At 41.3% G+C, this 20,894-nt stretch overlaps 1 protein-coding gene across 1 annotated transcript in view; it reads right to left on the reverse strand.

Moving 5' to 3' along the window:
- The window catches only part of LOC136866716 (midasin), a 425,839-nt gene that overhangs the window by 235,695 nt on the left and 169,250 nt on the right, over positions 1 to 20,894 (reverse strand). Inside the window, exon 25 of the mRNA XM_067143861.2 lies at positions 16,867 to 16,995. Within this exon, the coding sequence (XP_066999962.2) occupies positions 16,867 to 16,995 (129 nt within the window). The remainder of the gene's footprint in view (positions 1 to 16,866; positions 16,996 to 20,894) is intronic.

Below are 20,894 nucleotides of genomic sequence, written 5' to 3' on the forward strand. Positions count from 1 at the left end.
CGAAATACCAGAATAGTATGGAGGAACTGGTCGAATCCAGCAAGTAAAAACAGCAAATGTAGTCTTCACAGGGCACAACGACAAAACAACAAAGTAAATGAATAAGTGAACGAGCAGCAATGAAATCAATGGACTGACCTCTCAACGTTCTCGACTTCATCTTGCTTGCATTAAATCATTCCGCTATATGAACTCAGTTAAGAAAAATAAAGCAAATGGGAATACTTTTAAAACTCACTTCAAAGCCAACCAAATGGAGAAAGAAAAACATACTCTCTACAAGATCAATAATTGGCAACTGGAAGATTAAATCCCTGAGAGACGCCAATTCGGCCGCAGGGGACAAGTGCGCACGTCATACCAGCTCGACCAGGACAAGTAGTACAATTACAGGATAACAATGATAAAAATTTGTCTCCGAAAACAAAAACCATTTGTAGTCCCATCACTGTGTTAAGTGTGTGATGTAACCAGATTTAACAAGTCTCCTTGGATCATGTATTAACAACTCCCATGTCTTGTAGCTGATCGCGCTGACTCTCACTTAACCAGGAATGCAAACCTTCATAGAATGGTATAGTAGTTAGAGCGGCTTGTAAAAAGGTAGCCATATAAAAATGGCTCCAAATAAGAACAAATGTAGATAGAAAATAATAACAGAAATAGAGCCAAACAAAAAAAATCATAAAGTCAAAAAAAGAAACTAATGGAAGATTTTGAAAACTACCTAAACAGCTTAGGGGAAGTGGGGGGGAATCATTTCTGTAATGAAAAAATATAGAAACGGTGGGACAAGGAAACTGAACACCGTTTTGAGTAAATAAGGTGAACTCTTCATAGTTCCTAGACAGATGGAAGGAACATTTTGTACACGTAAGAGGAAATCTTTCCGCTGAAGTCTCAAGCAACAGAGTTTATTGGCTTGGCGATATTAGAGCATTCGAGGTCAAGTCTTTCGACAGTCCTCCACCCTCCTCTCCCTACAATCTTCAGTGTTCGTTCTTTCACGTTTTCCTGCTCATTTCGACAGTCATCAATAGCTTGATCAATAGGCGAAATTATCATGCGGTTTTGCAGCTTATAAAACAGCCATCGCCAGCTAGTTCATTAGCATGACGACTGAATAACACTTCCACGTTAGCTACGCGTCGCCAACGTGACTTCGTCAGCAATTTATCCGGGGACCTACGAGATACAGTACCACCAAACAAATCTTTTGAAGAGAGATCTGCTGGATGGTTACACCACGTACCAAGAGTTCCTTACCACATTCTTTACTCTTCGATAATAAGACCATTAGTACAGAGTGATCCATATTAAATGGATTCTAGCGGTTTTTATTTTAAACGACATTGGAACTATTGGAGTTCTAAAAGGTATCCAAGTGATGACGCCATAGTTCGTCCGTTACCTTCCCTCCATTTCGATATCGCACTCCGTCATTGCTACACAAAGGGCATTCCGAAGACAATAATAATAATAATAATAATAATAATAATAATAATAATAATAATGATGATGATGATGATGATGCTTGTTGTTTAAATGGACCTAACATCGAAGGTCATCGACTCCTAAAGAAACGAGATGGACGACACATGATATGATAATTAAAATTTTAAAATGTACTCACTGACTGGAGTTTAAAAAAAATGGTGAGGAAAAATGGTTATGAAACTAAAACAATCAGTGGATCTAATTCGCAATGCCTTATTGCTAATAAAATCATAGAAAATACAGGTGACAGAGGAATAAGGCATAGCCTGGAATACATATATTTACATAAAATTACAAGTTAAAATAAAACATTAAAATACTCAACACGAACTAAAATGAAGTCCATGGGCTAAAAGCGTAGTTAACACAAAGGACATCATTACACACGATAAAAAAGACCACTATCCCTCATGAAACGGATGACAAGGTCTGCGGACTGCTCGTCATCGCGCAGGATGAGGGAGATGGTACACGGGAGTTTTAGACTACGGAGCAGACCGACCAGGTCCACGCATTCCGTAAAGATGTGTACCACGGTAAGATGATCGCCGCAAGTACACACCGAAGGGGGTTCTCCTTTCAATAAATGGGAGTGCGTTAGTATACCGTGGCCGATCCGAAGACGACATAATACCACTGCTTCACTCCGAGAAGCCCGAAGGGAAGTCCTCCATACCTTCGTTGTAGCTTTTATCGCTCTCAGCTTATTTGGAAGAGGAGTGGCCTGCCACTACATCTCCCAATGGGACATAACCAGATGTCTCAGCTGAGAGCGAATATCACTTGCTGGAACCTTGAAAGGCAACGGGGGCAGTGTAACTGCCTCCTTGGCAGCCCTATAGAAGCGTAGGAGCACCGTGCGGTCAGCTCCCCAATTAGTGCTGCTAAGAAACTTCAAGAGATTAAGCCTCTTGGTGCATTGCACTTTTAGCTGCCGCACATATGGTTCCCACGATAATGTACTATCGAAAAGGAGCCCAAGAAATCGGTGTCAACTACAGGAATAGCGACATTTCCTAAATAAAGCTCAGTATGTGGGTGAAGAGTACGTTGCCGACAAAAGTGGACAACAGAGGTCTTTGTGGTGGAAAACCGAAAGCCATGTTCGAAGGTCCACTGCTCCACTCTCCTAATAGCTTCCTATAATTGTCGCTCTGCGACTGCCATATTACGCGAGCTATAGTGCAGAGCAAAATCGTCCACGTATAGCGACAGTATTACTGATGAACCAGGAGCAGCAACAATACCGTTTATGGCAATCGCGAACAGAGTAACACTAAGAACAGATCTCTGTGGGACTCCATTTTCCTGAACGTGGTATTGCGAATATGTCCTCCCTACTCGGCCACGGAATAGACGGAGGGACAAAAAATTCGCAATAAATACCGGCAAGTTACTTCGAAATCGCCACTGATGCAGGACTGAAAGGATATAATATCGCCATGTGGTGTCATAGGCCTTTTCTAAGTCAAAGAAAAGAGCTACCAAATGCTATTTGCGGAGAAACGCATCCTGGATAGAGCTCTCCAGGCGTACCAAATGGTCAGTGGTCGAGCGAGCGGCTCGAAAACCACACTGGTCCTTGTTTCTCCAGACACCACACAAGTCGGCGATTTACCATCCTCTCAGATAGCTTACACAGGCAGTTTGTAAGACAAATCGGTCTGTAACTTCCTGCAAACTTAGGATCTTTGTCAAGCTTGAGGACAGGAGTGACTATGCCCTGTCGCCAATGAGACGGAAAATCACCCTCTATCCAGATTCGGTTAAACACACGAAGGACATATAGTAGACTATCCTCACTAAGGTGTTTCAACATCTGGTTTTGGATACTGTCTGATCCAGGAGACTAGCTAGATGGTTAGCAATCGAGAGGGGTTCAGTGAAAACACTGCCTGCAATGGAAATCATCAGAATTTGAATTAAGTCACTATCTCAGCATTTTATCGGAGCACAGATGATTCATATAGGTTATTGTGTATAGCGATCATTAACCATGACGTTTAGGTGTGAATATCATTGTGGCAGTAATTTCTTTTCCTCGCTACAGGGAGGTCCACTGCATGTTTACAAACCTGTGTTATGTCAAAATTGCAGTTAGTGACTACCGTCTCCCGATTGCAAGCTTACAGCATGGCTCATACCGCGTACCCAACTCGGTTGGTATATTGCAGTTAAAAGAACTTGTAATTTGACAATGCAATTGTAACTGAGATCTAGAATTGTTATGAGTATGTAAAAACCCGAGGAAAAATCAACCTCAGATCTCTAGACAGAATTGCTTTGACATACAAAACGTAAGCTATTCCAGTCAGTGGCCATTGGCGTGTTCCTCCAGAGAACGGATTGTGGATAGCGGTCATTAAACATGACATTTAGGTGAGAATATCATTGTGGCAGTATTTTTTTCTCATCACTCCAACACATTGTGTACCTAGATAAATTTCCGTGCACATGGTAATCTCATCCTCTCAGGCTCGAATGCTCGCTGTATACGTGTACAATACTGTCTCCTGTTACATTGTTTGGCTAATTGCTCACCAGAGCTTTGTAACCACATCCCGACTATGGAAGTACACAGTGCAGGTGTCTGATTGACTATCGTATCTAGGGGCTTTATGTAGGAGTGTAGCAACCGCCCTGAATGTTCTTAAGAAGTTATGTTTTTTTCTATTTGAATCATACAGGGTGATCATATAAAACGGGTGGTTTGTAATAATGTCTCGTTTCTGTTTGGTGATAGCTACAAAAATGTAATAACCTTCTAAATATACAGTACATGTGGGCGAATTGCTTATCGTCACAGTAGATGCTGGCTGTGGACACATCCGTACCCATTGTTGCATGTTTCTGGCATTTCCAGGCAGTGTTCCTAGGGCCAGTATCGCTGATTTCAGTGGCGTGAGGGCAGGCGATCTGGGAGGCTATAGTGTCTGTGAAATTATTCGGTCTTCAAAGATACTTCCGATTAGGGCGAGAGACTCATATAACGTGTAATGTAATAATGACTTGTCTCCTTAGGCAAACGGGTAGATGCAGAGTGCAGCACAGAGGTCTATAACATGCTAACAAAACTATGTCTTGAAATGCCAAGGTTTTTTGTCCACCCTTCAAAAGTTCAGCAGCATTGAACGCGTGAGTCAGGCACTCGAAAACATTGCTTCAGGATTGCTTTCGAAGATGGAAACGCTGTTGGGAAGGATTATCAACCAAGGAGCAGAGTACTTTGAGGGAAATCATGCTAATTATGTTCAACGTTGGCTCAAACATTTTTCAAACTTTAAAAATCTGCAGTCGCTTAAGTGCGGCCAGTATCCAGTATTCGGGAGATAGTAGGTTCGAACCCCACTGTCGGCAGCCCTGAAGATGGTTTTCCGTGGTTTCCCATTTTCACACCAGGCAAATGCTGGGGCTGTACCTTAATTAAGGCCACGGCCGCTTCCTTCCCACTCCTACCCCTTCCTTGTCCCATCGTCGCCATAAGACCTATCTGTGTCGGTGCGACGTAAAGCAAAAAAAAACTGTTTCTTTCATATAGGCCTCTGCTCTTCCTATCACTAGTCAGAGGCGGTGTGAACCACATTACAGGAGCGTATACCAAAGAAAAAATGACATGCAGGACCACGAATCGAACCCAGAACCAACGAGTCAATAATCAGATGCTATTTAATCAAAGGGGCAAACATTTCGATTCTCCTTACGTCCGACATGCATCTGAATGTTTTTAAACTAGTCTCTTAATGTACGTGATGCATGACTTGATTTATGAAATACTGTATAACCTAGTTGCATAATCTTGAAGAATCCCTAGAGCATACAAGTTCTAACAAGTGTAACACTCGTAGTAAATCATAATAAACTAACACTTCGCAGATAATTCATGTTGTTCTGGGAAATACAGTGCCACCGGGCCTTGTTTGAGATATAAAACTGCTGTGTGGACCAACCTTTTTGCGGAGCATGTTTTTTAGACGAGCTATTGACAACTCTCTGGTTCGAGCATGGCTTTAACAATAAATGTTCCAACTGACACAGCGTGCAATACAAGGTCCACGATAGAACAAAAAAGGAACGTGTTAGTTGCTAATCTAACTTATCTGAACAACTGTGTGATTTTCATACTTTCAAATGCACTGCAGTACTCCCTTTCCTTGGTCTACTGACAGATGTCTATTCTTGAAACTCACTGTCAGATAAATCCAGAAAATCTAGGGCGTTTCTTATTCACACTTCAAAATATACAAATTTTCAGATCTAGATCTAAGTATAGATAAATATTATTTAAAACACAAAACATTTGAGATATACAGCATACGTTCACTGAAAATTTCAAATATGTACGCAATCGACATTTTTAACAACCGACAGATGCTGCTTAAGGGAGGCAGGCTGGTCATTTCAGCGGATAGGACGCCTCGTGGGCGTCAGTCCATGAGCTGCTGTAACAGAAAGCCCAGGCGTCATTAAAGACGTGTACTGAGGAAACGCTGTTTTGCTATTGGTTTTAGGTCACATCGACTACCCACTAGACAAACATCACTAGCAAAACTAGCTAATCATAATTAACATTCTCTATTACTCAGAAAATGACGGCAGCGATGGAATTAATTTCCGTAAGTAAATGCTGAGCCCTGCGCTCAAAAACAGTTCACTTGTTTCAATTGTTCGAAAAGGCGACTGCCAATGGTATTCCTGAACTTACGGCCCAGGAGGAGTCACAACTTTTCTCACTCATTCAATAGAAAGCCAGCTCCATCCTGCCGCTGATTTTCCTTGCCGCCTCCAAAGCAAACATCTTCAACAACCTTCTGAGAATAAACAAACAAAACCGTGACAAAACAGCCTACTAAGGGCCTTGGTCTGTCAAGACGGCGGCAGCCCAGTCCGAAGACCTGCAGTCTTGCGAGTGCGCGTGACAGCATAACATCTTCAATCATACTGCTTGGCCTTCGCGATCGGGCCGCTGCCTTTCGTATCAGATATCTCCTTTAGGGCGGAGTTCGAATCCGGGACCATCAGGTAAGGTACCTCTACATTATGGGGCAAGTGTGACACATTCTTGAATTACAATTAGAAACAATTACCACTTCATATCTACGACAACGCAGGTTATCCGAACATGTTTGAAGTGTCAAGAGTTCGACCAAGGTCGTTTTAAATTTATGAAACAGCAGCAGCAGCAGCAGCAGCCCCTCCCTCTCCCCATTCTGCATAGTAGAGTATATGCCTTGATTTCTTACCATTCAAATGATGAGTGGTACAAAGAATGAACTTCAGAATAAATTCGACATTCCACGAGAAGTTAAATTCCGTACGAAAAATCACCAGTCAATTTACAATAAGGAAAGTTCAATGATATCATGGAGATATACAACAGTTACGATTATTATTATTATTATAAAAGGTGAAGTGCTTGAGTTAAAGACTCTAATGATGTAGTCTTAAACCAACGAGAGTGACATAGCAGCTCCTGAATTGTGATGACCCTGACTTTTATGCTCGAGTTCCAATTCCCAACCCTGGACGAGATGAAGACCCAAATCAAACGGCATATGAAGAATAAAAGCCCAGGTGAAGATGGAATACAGGCAGAGATGATCCAGGAGGGATGAGAGAAACTTCAAGAAATAATACACCATCTATTAAAAAACTGGACCAATGAAGAACCACCAAGAGAATGAAAAACTGCTCTGATCTGTCCGATCCATAAAGGTGACATATTAAAATGAGACAACTGTCGAGGAATTGCCCTGCTTAATGTCTGTTACAAGATCATGTCCAGTTGTATCTTAGATAGAATTCAACCCTTAGCAGGATCAGTAATAGATGAACCGGGTGAGTTGGCCGTGCGGTTTGGAGCGCGCAGCTGTGAGCTTGCATCCGGGAGATAGTGGGTTCGAATCCTACTGTCGGCAGCCTGAAGATGGTTTTCCGTGACTTCTCATTTTCACACCAGGCTGTACCTTAATGAAGGCCACGGCCGCTTCCTTCCCATTCCTAGGCCTTCCTATCCCATCGTCGCCATAAGACCTATCTGTGTCGGTGCGACGTAAAACAAAATAGCAAAAAAAAAAAAAAAGTAATAGGTGAATACTAAGGAGGTTTCCGGCGAGGGCGGTCGACAAAAGATCACATCTCCGTTTTCCGACAGCTCACTGAAAAACTGAGAGAATACGGTAAAGAACTACACGTACTTTTTGTAGATTTCAAAAAAGGTTCACGATTACACACATTATGAGATCTTGTTCAACTGCCTAACAGAGTTCGAGATGGCTAAAATGCTCATCATTCTCGTAAGGATCTGCCTGAGCGAAACATGCGTCAAGGCGAAGATGGGAACAGAGTAACACAGGGCTTTGAAATTGTGACGGGAGTCAGACAAGGAGACAGGTTATCTACTACCCTGTTCAATTTTGCCCTTGAGAAAAGTGCATGTGAGAAGGGAATAACCTGATGCACTTAGCCTAAACGGACGATATCTGTTTACTCACCAGCTTTGAGGAAGAGTTGATATAAATGACCAGAGCACTGGAGATAGCCACCAGCAGATTCGGGCTTCTCATAAACGAAGCTAAGACGGATTACCTCGTGACTCGAAGGCAAGATCAATTTGCTCGACACCTACAGACACTGCGTGTGCGTGAGATCAGTCCCATAGGTGAGTCCGCGAATTCAAATACCTGGAAGCGCTTTTCATTGAGGGCTCGTCATTCGAAGCTTAATACAACTGTTCCGCTCCAAAAGTCTCTCGAAACAGTTCAAGATTGGGCTGTACAAACCCCTGATCCAGCCCGTGTACTATACGGCTGCGAGACGTGGAGTAGCCGAAAGCAGGACTTGCATAAACTCCTCGTTTTTGAGAGATGCCTTTTATGAACGAACTTCGGTCCGGTGTTGGACGCAAACAGGGGTGATTGAAGGATCAGACACAATCGTGAGCTAGAGGAATTGTACCAAAATGCCAATATAGCAGGGGCCATAAGAAGCAAGCGACTGCAGTGGGCCGGACATGTGGCTAGGATGGAAGATCACATATGGCCACGGAAGCTCCTGCAACAGTTAACGATATAGACGGATGGCGATTGGCAGCGATGAACAGAACACGATGGAGGAAGAGACTTGTAGGGGCATGCGGTCCGTTGGGCCTGATCGCGTAAAATAAAATAAGAAGTAATAATAATAATAATAATAATAATAATAATAATAATAATAATAATAATAATATTAATAATTATTATTATTTCCTGTCGCGTCAAACTGGAGCATAATGCGAAAAGATCTCCACAAATTTGGTGGTATTTTCACGGCATTACCAAAGAAGGTTTCTTAAGAGGCTACAATTACCTTCTTCACAATGGATCTCATTATAACAGATGTGAAAACAGCAGTATAACTCACTTGAACTGTCTGACTTAATGAACTGGTGGAGCAGGCACACTCTTTTATTCTCTCGACTTCGTTATGCATTGCTTCTTTATTCTTCACAAGTCTCAAAGTAACTTGTATAACCCAATGGCCACAAGATCATTTACAAATGTTTGATCTTAAGGTTCAATTAAATAACACAATCTTTGAAGAGTGAATTGAAAGCAGTGAATAGATGCGCTGCGTAAAGTTATACAATATTCCTCTTTCTCAGACTTTTTGATTGTAATACCTAACAGTTCGTGGAAACGGAGCAGGCCGAGAGTTCAAAAAGACTGCTATTAGTTTTACGTCGCACCGATTCTGATAGGTGTTATAGCGACGATAGGATAGGACTAGAAAGTAAGCGACCGTGGGCTTGGTTAAGGTACAGCCCCAGCACTTGCCTGGTGTGAAAATGGAAATGGAAATGGAAAATGGAAAATGGAAAACCATTTTCATGGCTGCCGACATAGGGATTCGAACCCACCATTTCCCGAACGCAAGGTCACAATTACATGACCTTAACCGCACAGCCAACTCACTCGGTACCGTAGTTCAAAAAGGGCGGAAATCAAACTTTATATCATACTTCCCTTATACACAAACTTTACAGCACAATATTTCACCATCAATTCTAGAAGTTAAGTAGAAGAAGCTGAATCACTCTGAGATTCAAAGTTCAAATACCAAGCTAACACCGGTAATTCTAAGGGGGGAATTTGTTTCCGGGTTGTTCTTAACGAGGCAAATTGTGGATTAGTATATCAGGTTATATCAGCGGTATTGAAACATTTTGGTTGGCGTACCCCCAAAATCCAACTGTTTTACTTTCGTGCCCCGGAAGTACGAGTATACTGCGATTATACCAGAAAGAAGAAATGATTGTTGCTGGTAGCCAAATAATGTTAACCATAATCATAATAATCATCTTCCGCAGCTTAGGCCTATCCCACTTGATCAGGGTCCCTGCACGAACTGAGATACGAAAGAGTTGTGACCGGGAATTTAAGATCGCATACACTTCCTGACACCACGGGATTTTCAGCTGAGAATCCCATCCCAGCACCACCGGGAATCAAACAAAGGTCGCCGAGATGAAGGCAAGCAGCTAAGCCGCCACACCACCCTGTTCTCCAATAATAACAATACTGTAGTGTATATACAGGTGAACCGACACTCGCGCACTCGGGCGTCGCAGCGCGACTCCTCACATGCCACCAATAAAAAAATGCCTCTCGCAAAAGTTCGTATATCCGGCAGAAAAAGGATGTTGTAGAGTGGCAATCTGGCAACACTGTAACCACATGTAGGGTAACTACCTCTGTCAGCACATATTAGTCGTGCTGTACGGTTGGTGCAGTGGATAGAGTTTTGGGTAAGCATGCAGGAGGTCGAGGGGTCGATCCTGGGTTGAGGCGTATGTTTTTTATTTCGTAAATGTAGTCCATGTATATTGGAGGCGAATTGTCGGCTTGGTAATTCTGTATCACCTCATTTACCAGGATCTTTACTGCAGCATGAGGGTTAAAAGTGAAATGAAATGGCGTATGGCTTCTCGTGCCGGGATGTGTCTGAGGACTTCGACTCGCCAGGTGCAGGTCTTTTGATATGACTCCCGTAGGCGACCTGCGCGACGTGATGAGGATGAAATGATGATGAAGACGGCACATACACCCAGTCCCCGTGCCAGGGGAATTAACCAATTATGGTTAAAATTCACGACCCTGACGGGAAACGAACCCGGGACCTCTGTGACCAGAGGCCAGCACGCCAGCCAGGCAAGGTTACAAGTCATTTTGCTAAACACACAATAGAATACAGGCATTCCGCATGCAGTCATCTATAGCATAGGAACAGGCTGCTGAAGCAACAACCACTGATGTTCACAAGCAGAATACTTCGCAAGCATGCGCTATCACGTAATGCCATCATGGTCATGAGGTACAGCGAGTTTGGCACGTTATGACTGCAAATATTACAGTCGCGCGACCTACCATCGTAAGTCTTTTTTAGGGGTTGCGGGAAATTGTGAAATGCCGCTCTTCACACCAGTAACTTTGGTCATTTGCTTGCTCACTCCAGAAAGTTCGTGACGATTGTCATCCGAAGGTCGAAAAACTTCGCTTGATACATCCATGTCATACATTTGTTGTGATCTCGATTGTTCAGAAGCAGAAAATTGTCACCCTTGATAAAAATATAGGTGAATTTCATTCAAATATATCTGCGCGGTTTTAGAGGTCTGTTAATAAATCTCGAAGAACGCTATCTGCGGTTTCTCTAAGATGACCTGACACCGTTCTTGGAACATGTGCCTCTTCTTGACCGCTGCTAGATAATGTTTGAACATCACAGAGCTCCACCGTACGCGGCACCATCTCCATGCGACATATCCTAATACATGTATAGGAAGGGGAGGACCTGTCCCCTGGCCCGTCAGAGCGCCCAATTTTACACCCCTGGATTTTCCCCCCCTGAGGGACCATGTAAAACAACTGGTGTATACAAGGGAGCCGAGCAATCCGAATCACCTTAGACAGCTCATCATCGAAGCATGCCGATCCGTTACGCCGGAGATGTTCCAACATGCCAGACGGTCCTCAAAACATCGCGCGCAGTTCTGTATCGTCTGGTCGAGGAGGTGCTATGTTACAAGACGTAGGTAGCTGAAATCACGTCACATGTTTCCTAACCTCTTTCAAAACAGCTCCATGCCATACGCCACCATACCTATGGTCCTTTTCGGGGCCAAATAAACAAATCAGTCTGTGAAAACTGGCTGGAAAAGAAACCTTGCGTGGGATTCGAACCTTCGAGCACCGTCCACTATCACAATTCCCACCGCACCGCGAGGCTTGACATCTAGCCTATACAGTACCTGTTCCTGGCCTGTGTGTGCATCTCCTCTTCTAAGGTAAACATTCTTCGTATCTATTCTCGATTTACGGGTTCATTTGGGCTACTCAGAATGAATTAATTCTGGCACTCATGATTCCTACTGATTTTCAGCCTGTAATCAGACATCTCGTTATATTACCACAGTTTAGGGAGAGAGGCCGATGTATTTCAGAACTGTAGTAAACGCGGCGGTATGTATAAAACTAAATCGAACGGGGCGGGAGAACCACCTGATATACTCATGAATGACGTCGCAAGTTATCGTTAACTTCTGAGCCGTTTGTTTTATGTTAGCCTCAGTGTGTACCTTTACAGGACCGTCGTTCACCACTGAAGGTTTTCTGGAGGAATTCACAACTTCCTCTGGGTTTGATATCATAAACCACCACCTAATCCACCAGGGTTTCACAAATTGTCGGCGAGGAGTGCTGACGATAGGCCCCTGTTGCTTCCACTTACTTCATTCCAGCTCCTCTCTTTCACCACGATTCCTTCCGAGGGGTGCTACTCGTCTCCAGAAGAACCAATCTCGGGTCCGCAAGTTCCAGTTAGCTCAAGAACGCAAGACAGGACTAGGTCGAGCTTTTCTATTGGTTTCCTTGAGGGACAGTCTCGAGTCCAAATGAGAACATCTGGGCGATGACGAAACGGCACCGCACATTATTTATTTATAGTCTAGTATAGCTTTCAATATCAAAAAATTGGCCCAACGCGCCGACATTCACCAACACGTTCTAATGGCTGTCATATAGGACACCAGAGTCAAATTAACCTGTAGCCAGTCCTGCCCCGCGGTGTGGGGGGCAACGCGTCTGCCTGTCATCCGACGGCCCCAGGTTCGATTCCCGGCCGGGTAATGTCTTTTAATTGTAAATGATTAATATCCCTGGCTTGGGGACTGAGTGTTTGTGTCGTCCTTAATGTTCCATTCCTCACATTCAACACTTTACACTTCCACCATTTCCAAATACACGCAGGTTCACAACATATGGTGCAAAGTAGGGGCAAAAGATCTTCTTAGGTCGACACCCCGAATAAATAGCATTTTTAAAAAAAATGAAAACCCATGGCCACCCCTTGCACTTGTCTAATCTTTACCTCAAAGTCTATGCCAAGTTGCGCGACAGGACTCGACCTCCGGACGTCGTAGTCCGGTCTCGTGCTCCATGTCATTATGCGATCTGCTTTCGAAGCCATTTCAATACAAACACAAAGCATGCAATACAACATGTAGTAAAACACTTACTAATGAGACTACCAGATGAATTAGTGCCAAAAGAGCATGAAAATGACCACATGGAAGCAACATGGAACAGTGAATACCATCATACAGTCGTTCACGTAGACTTAGCTACACAACGGAACACGTCACCTACCCTTTTAGAGGATACTCGAGAAGTACACAGATACAGCTTCCACATTGCTTCAAAATCAAAACGTACAAAAATGAACAGATTTGCAGGCCAATGCCAGATTAAGGCAACAGTAATGAAGGCAATTTCAAATAGATATCAATCTCAGCTAACAGATGCTGAATATGAAGAGAATAAAATTAATGGAAAATGCGTTCATTAAGAAACAAGAATGAAAAGATATCTCCTTTTAATTACAAAATCTAAAAGAATTGTCCTGTCACAAGTTCCAGATTTTCAATCTCACAGTCAGATAATGAGCTATTGATCACAAGATAGTCTAGAGCTCTTGAAGAAGGAAAAATGATTAGAAAAACTAATATATCCTAAGTGAAGTCAAAGAAAGACAGGATTAATAACTGGGAAGGAGAATGAGCAGAATGAAATGCATTATCTGGGTAGTGATATGAAAATTCTGAAGGTCTACATCATTCAGATGCGATGATATCTAAAATCAGGAAAACGAACAATACATAAACAGTTTTCTGCTATCCCCATATAAATGTTTGCACAGTACTGAGACTGTACTGTTATCCTTCCAAAAAAATTATTACAAGAATGTTCAACACAATTAGAGCAATAAGAAGTGCTAGATACACTTCTTGAATCACAAGAACAAAACAGCAGTTAAATGCAGGTATGGAGCTCAATATTTCTCTCTGTATTTTAGATCCTGAAATACGAATGGTTACGAAAATAAAACCTGAGTGAACTGTAACCCATTCACAAGCACCCGGAGTATAAGCTGAGCCATTCATGTGTACACACAAAATAATCAGTAATGGCAGCAAAAGAAGTACTGTAGCTAGGTATGCCGAACGATACCTATATGTACCAGACCGATTCTGCTGTATGCGAATGGAAGTGGGGTGGATTCGGGATATTTTATTCATAAGTTAGAAGTTACAGACATGAAAGTAGTGAGAATGATTGCTGGTAAAAAAAAAAAAGGTGAGATCAATAGCAGGAGGATACTCAAAGGAGCAGATACAGGCTAAGTTAGGAATAAACTTGATGGATGAAGCTGTGCATATGAACTGGTTTCGGTGGTGGGGTCGTGTGAGGCGAATAGAAGAGGATAGGTTACCTCAGAGAATGACGGACTGGGTCTGGACGGTAAAAGAGGTAGAGGAAGACAAAGAAGGCGATGGTCAGATTCACTTTTCAATGATTTCATAATCAGAGGTATGGAACTAAATGACTAGTACATTTTGCTATGTTTTGTTTCAAAATTTTGGCATGAAAATATAATATTTGCAAAACTATTTTTAAAAATCTTGCGCAGTGGATTAAAATCAGACGCTGTTTCTTCATTTCTCGCTCACTCACACCTATGCTACTTGGCCAATTAAGCTGAAATTTGGTAAGGATATGCCTCAGATTTTCATTTCAAATACAAACCTATTTTAATTTTTCAAAATGACGGCCATCAATATGTAGTTATTTACACTGTGCAAGTTTTATCTGAAAAATACTAATCATTGGCAAATGGTTAGTCCTATCACCAAATAAAGCCCAGCATGTGTATTTAAAATCCAGTTTTCTAAAAAAACACCATGTGCATTTTATTTTTACCTCTTCTTCTTCTTTGCCAGTTGTTTAAGGTCGCACTAACACATCAAAGGTTTTCGGCAATGCAAGGATGGGAAAGGTCTAGGATTAGGAAAGTAGCGACTGTGGCCTTAATTAAGGAACAGTCCCATCATTTGCCTGGTGTGAGAAAGGAAAAGCCAGCTGGGAATATCAGAGACTATCTCCAGAAACCATTTGGGAATAGCTTCACACAGTTTGGACTCTATAGTCGGGAACGAAACTATTTTTATAAGGTTCAAAAAGATGAGACCTCAAATGCTCTCGGTCTCTATTGTAGTGCATGGCTGACGAGTGACGACATGGCAGTGAAGACGATGTCGCTTGGAATGACAACATGCCGGTAGAGGGGAAGTTAACATGACAATTAAAATGAAAGCAGTGATCAGGTTTATGTGGTAGGCCTACTGCTCAACTGACAGAGACAAATGACTGGCCATTGAGTTATTGCATAATATAATACGATACCCTTATCCCTTTTCTCTATACGGGGTTGAGTATGAAGGGAGATGAATCTCATAGTGAGTTTTTACGACCGTATGTCCTTTCTGGTGTCGACCCCATCAGAGGAATTAATGAGATGAAACGAATGACGTGCTTTGAGTAACTAAAACGGATTATATTAACTTCATATGTATGCCTGAAAATCGTGTTCACCATTTATTAACTTTTTACATTTAGAAATACTGCCTTCCAGCAAAACTAGCCAGTATAACTCAAATACATTCACAGGTTTGTTAAAGAATAGTGTGGAATACTTACATGTAAAATTTATAGCTCTTTATAGCCTAGAAGTCATGTGTTCACTGCACAAAATTTGAGGTTATCACATATTGGACCCCATTTTATGTTTTTTTGGCTGTAAAAGTGGGGGAGGGGGGGGAAATGGGGTCTAATATGCGAGTAAATACGGTAGCTACCAACTCTCCAACACTTACACATAGGGTAATGACAGCTGTATTGTATGTTCATGCATGATCAAGTACTCTATAGACAAAATTTGGAAGAAAGTGACTTTTATCCCAACCCGTATTTGCGAAGCCGGCCCCGTGGTGTAGGGGTAGCGTGCCTGCCTCTTACCCGGAGGCCCCGGGTTCGATTCCCGGCCAGGCCAGGGATTTTTACCTGGACCTGAGGGCTGGCTCGAGGTCCATTCAGCCTACGTGATTAGAATTGAGGAGCTATCTGATGGTGAGATAGCCCCTGGTCTAGAAAGCCAAGAATAACGGCCGAGAGGATTCGTTGTGCTGACCACACGACACCTCGTAATCTGCAGGCCTTTGGGCTGAGCAGTGGTCGCTTGGTAGGCCAAGGTCCTTCAAGGGCTGTAGTACCATGGAGGGGGGGGGGTTGTATTTGCGAAGATCATTTACATTTTTCTCTCACATCCATTTTTTTTTTAATCTTAAAAATCCTTTTCCATTAACACATGTTTTAAGGAAGGAAGGCAGAAAGAAGAATAGGAACATAAGCAAAGGATAAACAAAATGATAAGCCAATATCAGTAGAGGGGACAAAGAAAAAAAAAAAAAAAAACAGATCCTTACAGATGAGCTCTCTTTGTATAAGGTCTAGTTCTTGATGAAGGCCGCTACCTTAATGAAGCTCAGAATCAGAAACAAGCCTTGGGGGAGGGCTAAGAAGAAAAATATGAGAAGACCTTGAATAGGTTATGTACTATATAAACATACCAGTATGAGAAGAAATGGAGTTTGTCTTAAATTACTTGCACTACTAACACTAAACTCTCTTTACATTTGGCCGTCCTTGCTTAATGTTTTCAGTAATTTGTGTAATTGGTTGTTCCCATTAAAATGCAATGGCAGCTTTAAATTAATAAGCCATCAACACTGATTGTGTTCCTTTGGGTGGACCAGGCTTGGTATCACAGACAGTGTCCAAGAATAGTGTGCCTCCCTTGATATTTTCGAAAGCAATTACAACAATATCCACAATGTTTTTATTTTCTAACTGACTAATAAAAACATTTTGAACAAGCAGCTGCTTTTTCACAGACAAAATTTTTCTTTAAAATATTCTTTAGAATTGTTGCTTTTCTTACCTGTTCAAATCCACCGAGGATCTCTGTGGTGTCCATGGCTGAGTTAATAGACAACGTCTTGAGCTCCCGACCAGCTAACTGAGACAGCAGTCGAACGGCACTAGTTTTTCCACTAGCAGAAGGGCCCACCTAAAGGATACATGCAGTCTAAAATCATTTCAAGACACCAGACTATTTTGGCAATTAACAGAAAACCTAGGTGAGGGGTTTTAAAGTCTAAAGGATTATACCTCTTAAAATAACATGAGACAAAATGTAATGACAATTGAAAAGTTCAAAATCATTCACTGACCAGAATAAAATATGTGATGAAGAATGAATGGATGAATATGATTTAAAACAATCAGTGGATCCGACCCAGCAACTTTCATCAACAATAGCATTACTGACCAAGGGATAGCTTCTAAAGCATAAGTCTGCTGAATCGAAATGCTTGTCTAAAGGGGTCCAAAATCCAGATCAACGGCCCCTCATAATCGTACTTATTGCTAGTAAAGTAGAACCATGGTATTTGTCATGTTGCAGTACTAATCAAAAGTAGCATAGACTCACGGTGTTCCACACATTATGGTACTACTCATAAGTATTGTACGTCGCACAAGTAATGCACACCTATGGTGTTTCTCACATAATGGCGCCACTCATAGGCACCCGTACTCCTATGGTGTTTCTCATTATAGTGGGTACTAATCACAGGCAATGTTGAACCACGGTGTCGCTCATATAATGGTACTAATCGTAGGCAATGCCCAGACCTGTGGTGTTTCTCACAATGGTACTAATCACAGGTTCTGGAAAACACGTACAGATTCACTCTCTGTTGCTACTAATCACAAACCTATTGTGAACCTAACATAGTGGTACTACTTGCAAGTAAACGCAACTCATGGAGTTCCCCACGTCATGGTACTAACCACAAGCTGTTTCATGGTTCTATAATCATCCCTTGGTCGCCCCTTTTAATTGCCTCTTACGACAGGCAGGGGATACCGTGGGTGTATTCTTCGTCTGCATCCCCCACCCACAGGGGGGAAACTCCATATTACCACATAAAACAGGAGACTTCTGCACAAATATGATAGCCAACTTAGGGGCAGCACGGAAGCGTACTTCTTGTAAAGTAAGCTCCACATCTACAAAAATGAGTGATCTATTTACAGCTACAAGCTGATATCACTACTGTGAAGCTTATAATTATCACCACAGTTTTATTCTCCTATTTAACTTGCTTTTCTTCTCAATCTCCCATTCATGGAAGAAAGGGTTGGCAGCCAATAGATCATTCTTATGCATGGGCACTAGTGACGAACTTATCACATCACCAGTCTAAACACACAACAAATTGTAAATTTTTCTTTTCTTAGTAGTATGTTTTCCTGTGTATGATATGAACATTTTTAGCCACTTCAAAAATGTGCTAATGAGATTCCACTATACATATAGTACTATACCAGTATCACACTATTTACTTACTTCTATCAGTAACTTCTACTTAAAACAGGAAGAACTGGAAAAAAGAACTGGGAAAGAATCTAAAGAAAAGCAGTTCGATTTGTTCTAGGTGATTTCCGACAAAAGAGTAGCGTTACAAAAATGTTGCAAAGTTTGGGCTGGGAAGACTTGGGAGAAAGGAGACGAGCTGCTCGACTAAGTGGTATGTTCTGAGCTGTCAGTGGAGAGATGGGGTGGAATGACATCAGTAGACGAATAAGTTTGAGTGGTGTCTTTAAAAGTAGGAAAGATCACAATATGAAGATAAAGTTGGAATTCAAGAGGACAAATTGGGGCAAATATTCATTTATAGGAAGGGGACTTAGGTATTGGAATAACTTACCAAGGGAGATGTTCAATAAATTTCCAATTTCTTAGCAATCATTTAAGAAAAGGCTAGGAAAACAACAGATAAGGAATCTATCACCTGGGCGGCTGTCCTAAATGCAGATCAGTAGTGACTGATTGACTGGAATACTGCTTGAAAATTTGCTACATATAGTAGTAATGATGTTTGGAATATTCCTATACTGTGGGACCAAGAGTGTACTCTCCATCACACTCATATCTGAAGAACAGTAACCTGCCCTGCATGGAGTGAAAGAAATGCTCTATATTATGACAAAGGAAAATCTCTTTCAATGAACTCAATTGAGACCAATATTCATTTAGAGCTGTATTGAAACATCATCTTAATAGATTAATCATGATTAAGTGACTTATTTCCACGTGGTGGCCGTGACTATTAAGGCAACAAGTCTATATGATCTGATACCATTGTTTGCATCGGTGGAAAAAAAAATTCAACAGAATGTTGGCTGGCATGGTAGGAGAGATGGTGGTGTAAATTTCTAATTACTAGACTGTGTACCAAATGACTGGATTAAATTCCAAACACCTCTGCAGGGGGAATTAGACGAGGTGCTAGTTGATAGAGAAAAACGCCTGAAAAAAGCTTTACATCTGATTTTTGACATGCTCTATTGGTGGAAAAATATCCAATTCCCTCCATGGGAACTTGGAATTTCATCTAAGTAAAGTACACAATCGTCGCCACAGCATAATTGTCGAATCCTTTATTTTCAATACATTAAATCGAATTAATTTCAAAGCATAATCGTTGCTGCTCTCGGGGAGCAAACACACAACCACCTCTGTGGTTAACAACCATAGTTGTAAATCAGAGCTTGCTCCACTTAAGGTTCATTACCTTCGATAGTCAATATGGCAAAGTCTTTTAGGAAAGTAATTGCATCATCCTGTCCAATCGGGCTTTAGGAGAAGGCTACTTCAGATTCGGTGGGTAGCCAACTGAGAGACAGCAATGAGTCGGAGCATTTGCAACCAACTAAACTTAAGAGGATTAAACATCAACAAATTAAGTACATTGCAACACACAATATTAATTCTCTCAGTAAAATTGGAATACAGATGAATTAGATAAACAAAAAAATTTAATAGTAGGCCTTCAAGAAATAAGAAACACGATGGAAGAACCTTTTGCGTCACAAGGTTATAAAATTTACAATGGGATACCTGACCGAGGAGTTAAGAATCAATGTCCGCAATTTGGAACAGGATTTATAGAGAATTAAAAAATAATAGTCTCTATAATTGATTTTCAAGGAATATCAACAAGAATTGCAATTCTCACCTTTAAAACAAAATTTACACAATAATGCCTGCCCCTACTAATGAAAAAATGTTCTAACACAAACAAAGAGAGAAGTGGATAAATTTAGGAATCTCCTTGAACACATAATAAACAAAGTAAATAAAAGTAATGTTATAATTTTATTAGGGGACGTTAATGGCAATTAGGAAGGGAAAAAAAAAGTATAGCGATATAATTGGAAAATGGGTTCCACATGAATTTACAAACAAGAATGGCCAACGACTTGTTGAACTTTGCAGAGAGCATAACCTTATATCTAAATCAACATATTTCAAAAGAAAACCAAACAAGCTTAAAACTTGGAAACATCCTGATTGGAGGAAAGGGGACTGGCAGCTAGACCATGTTTGTATGGATAAATATTTCCGTAAGGAAATTTATTATGTAAAAGTATTAAGAGGAATAGAAGCTGGTTCTGATCACTACATTGTCACAATTAAACTTAAATTCACACCACTAAAGAAGAATAATAATATGAAAACTAATAAAGTAAAGAGGAATTATGACCCACACCAGTTAATAAAAAATGACAAATATAAGGAAGTCACGCAAACAATAAAACTGACAGATGACCTTGAAGAATTGATCCCAGTTCTCAAAAAACAAGCTGAAAATTTAGCTACATTGAACCCTTGTAAAAAACATGCCTGGTGGACGACAGAATGTGATGAAATTCATAAGGAGAGACATCAGGCAAAATTCCAAGCCCATACATCAGAAAATGCTATCGACCTAAAAAATATCAGGAATAAATTCTCGCAAAATATTAGAAAAATTAAGAAAGAATTTCATAGCAACACATTAAAGTGTGAAGCATTTATTAGCGATTATGGGTAACTATAGAAACTATTCTGCAGGCTTC

Source organism: Anabrus simplex, chromosome 1 (assembly GCF_040414725.1).
Source record: "Anabrus simplex isolate iqAnaSimp1 chromosome 1, ASM4041472v1, whole genome shotgun sequence".
Classification (NCBI taxonomy): Eukaryota; Metazoa; Arthropoda; class Insecta; order Orthoptera; family Tettigoniidae; genus Anabrus; species Anabrus simplex.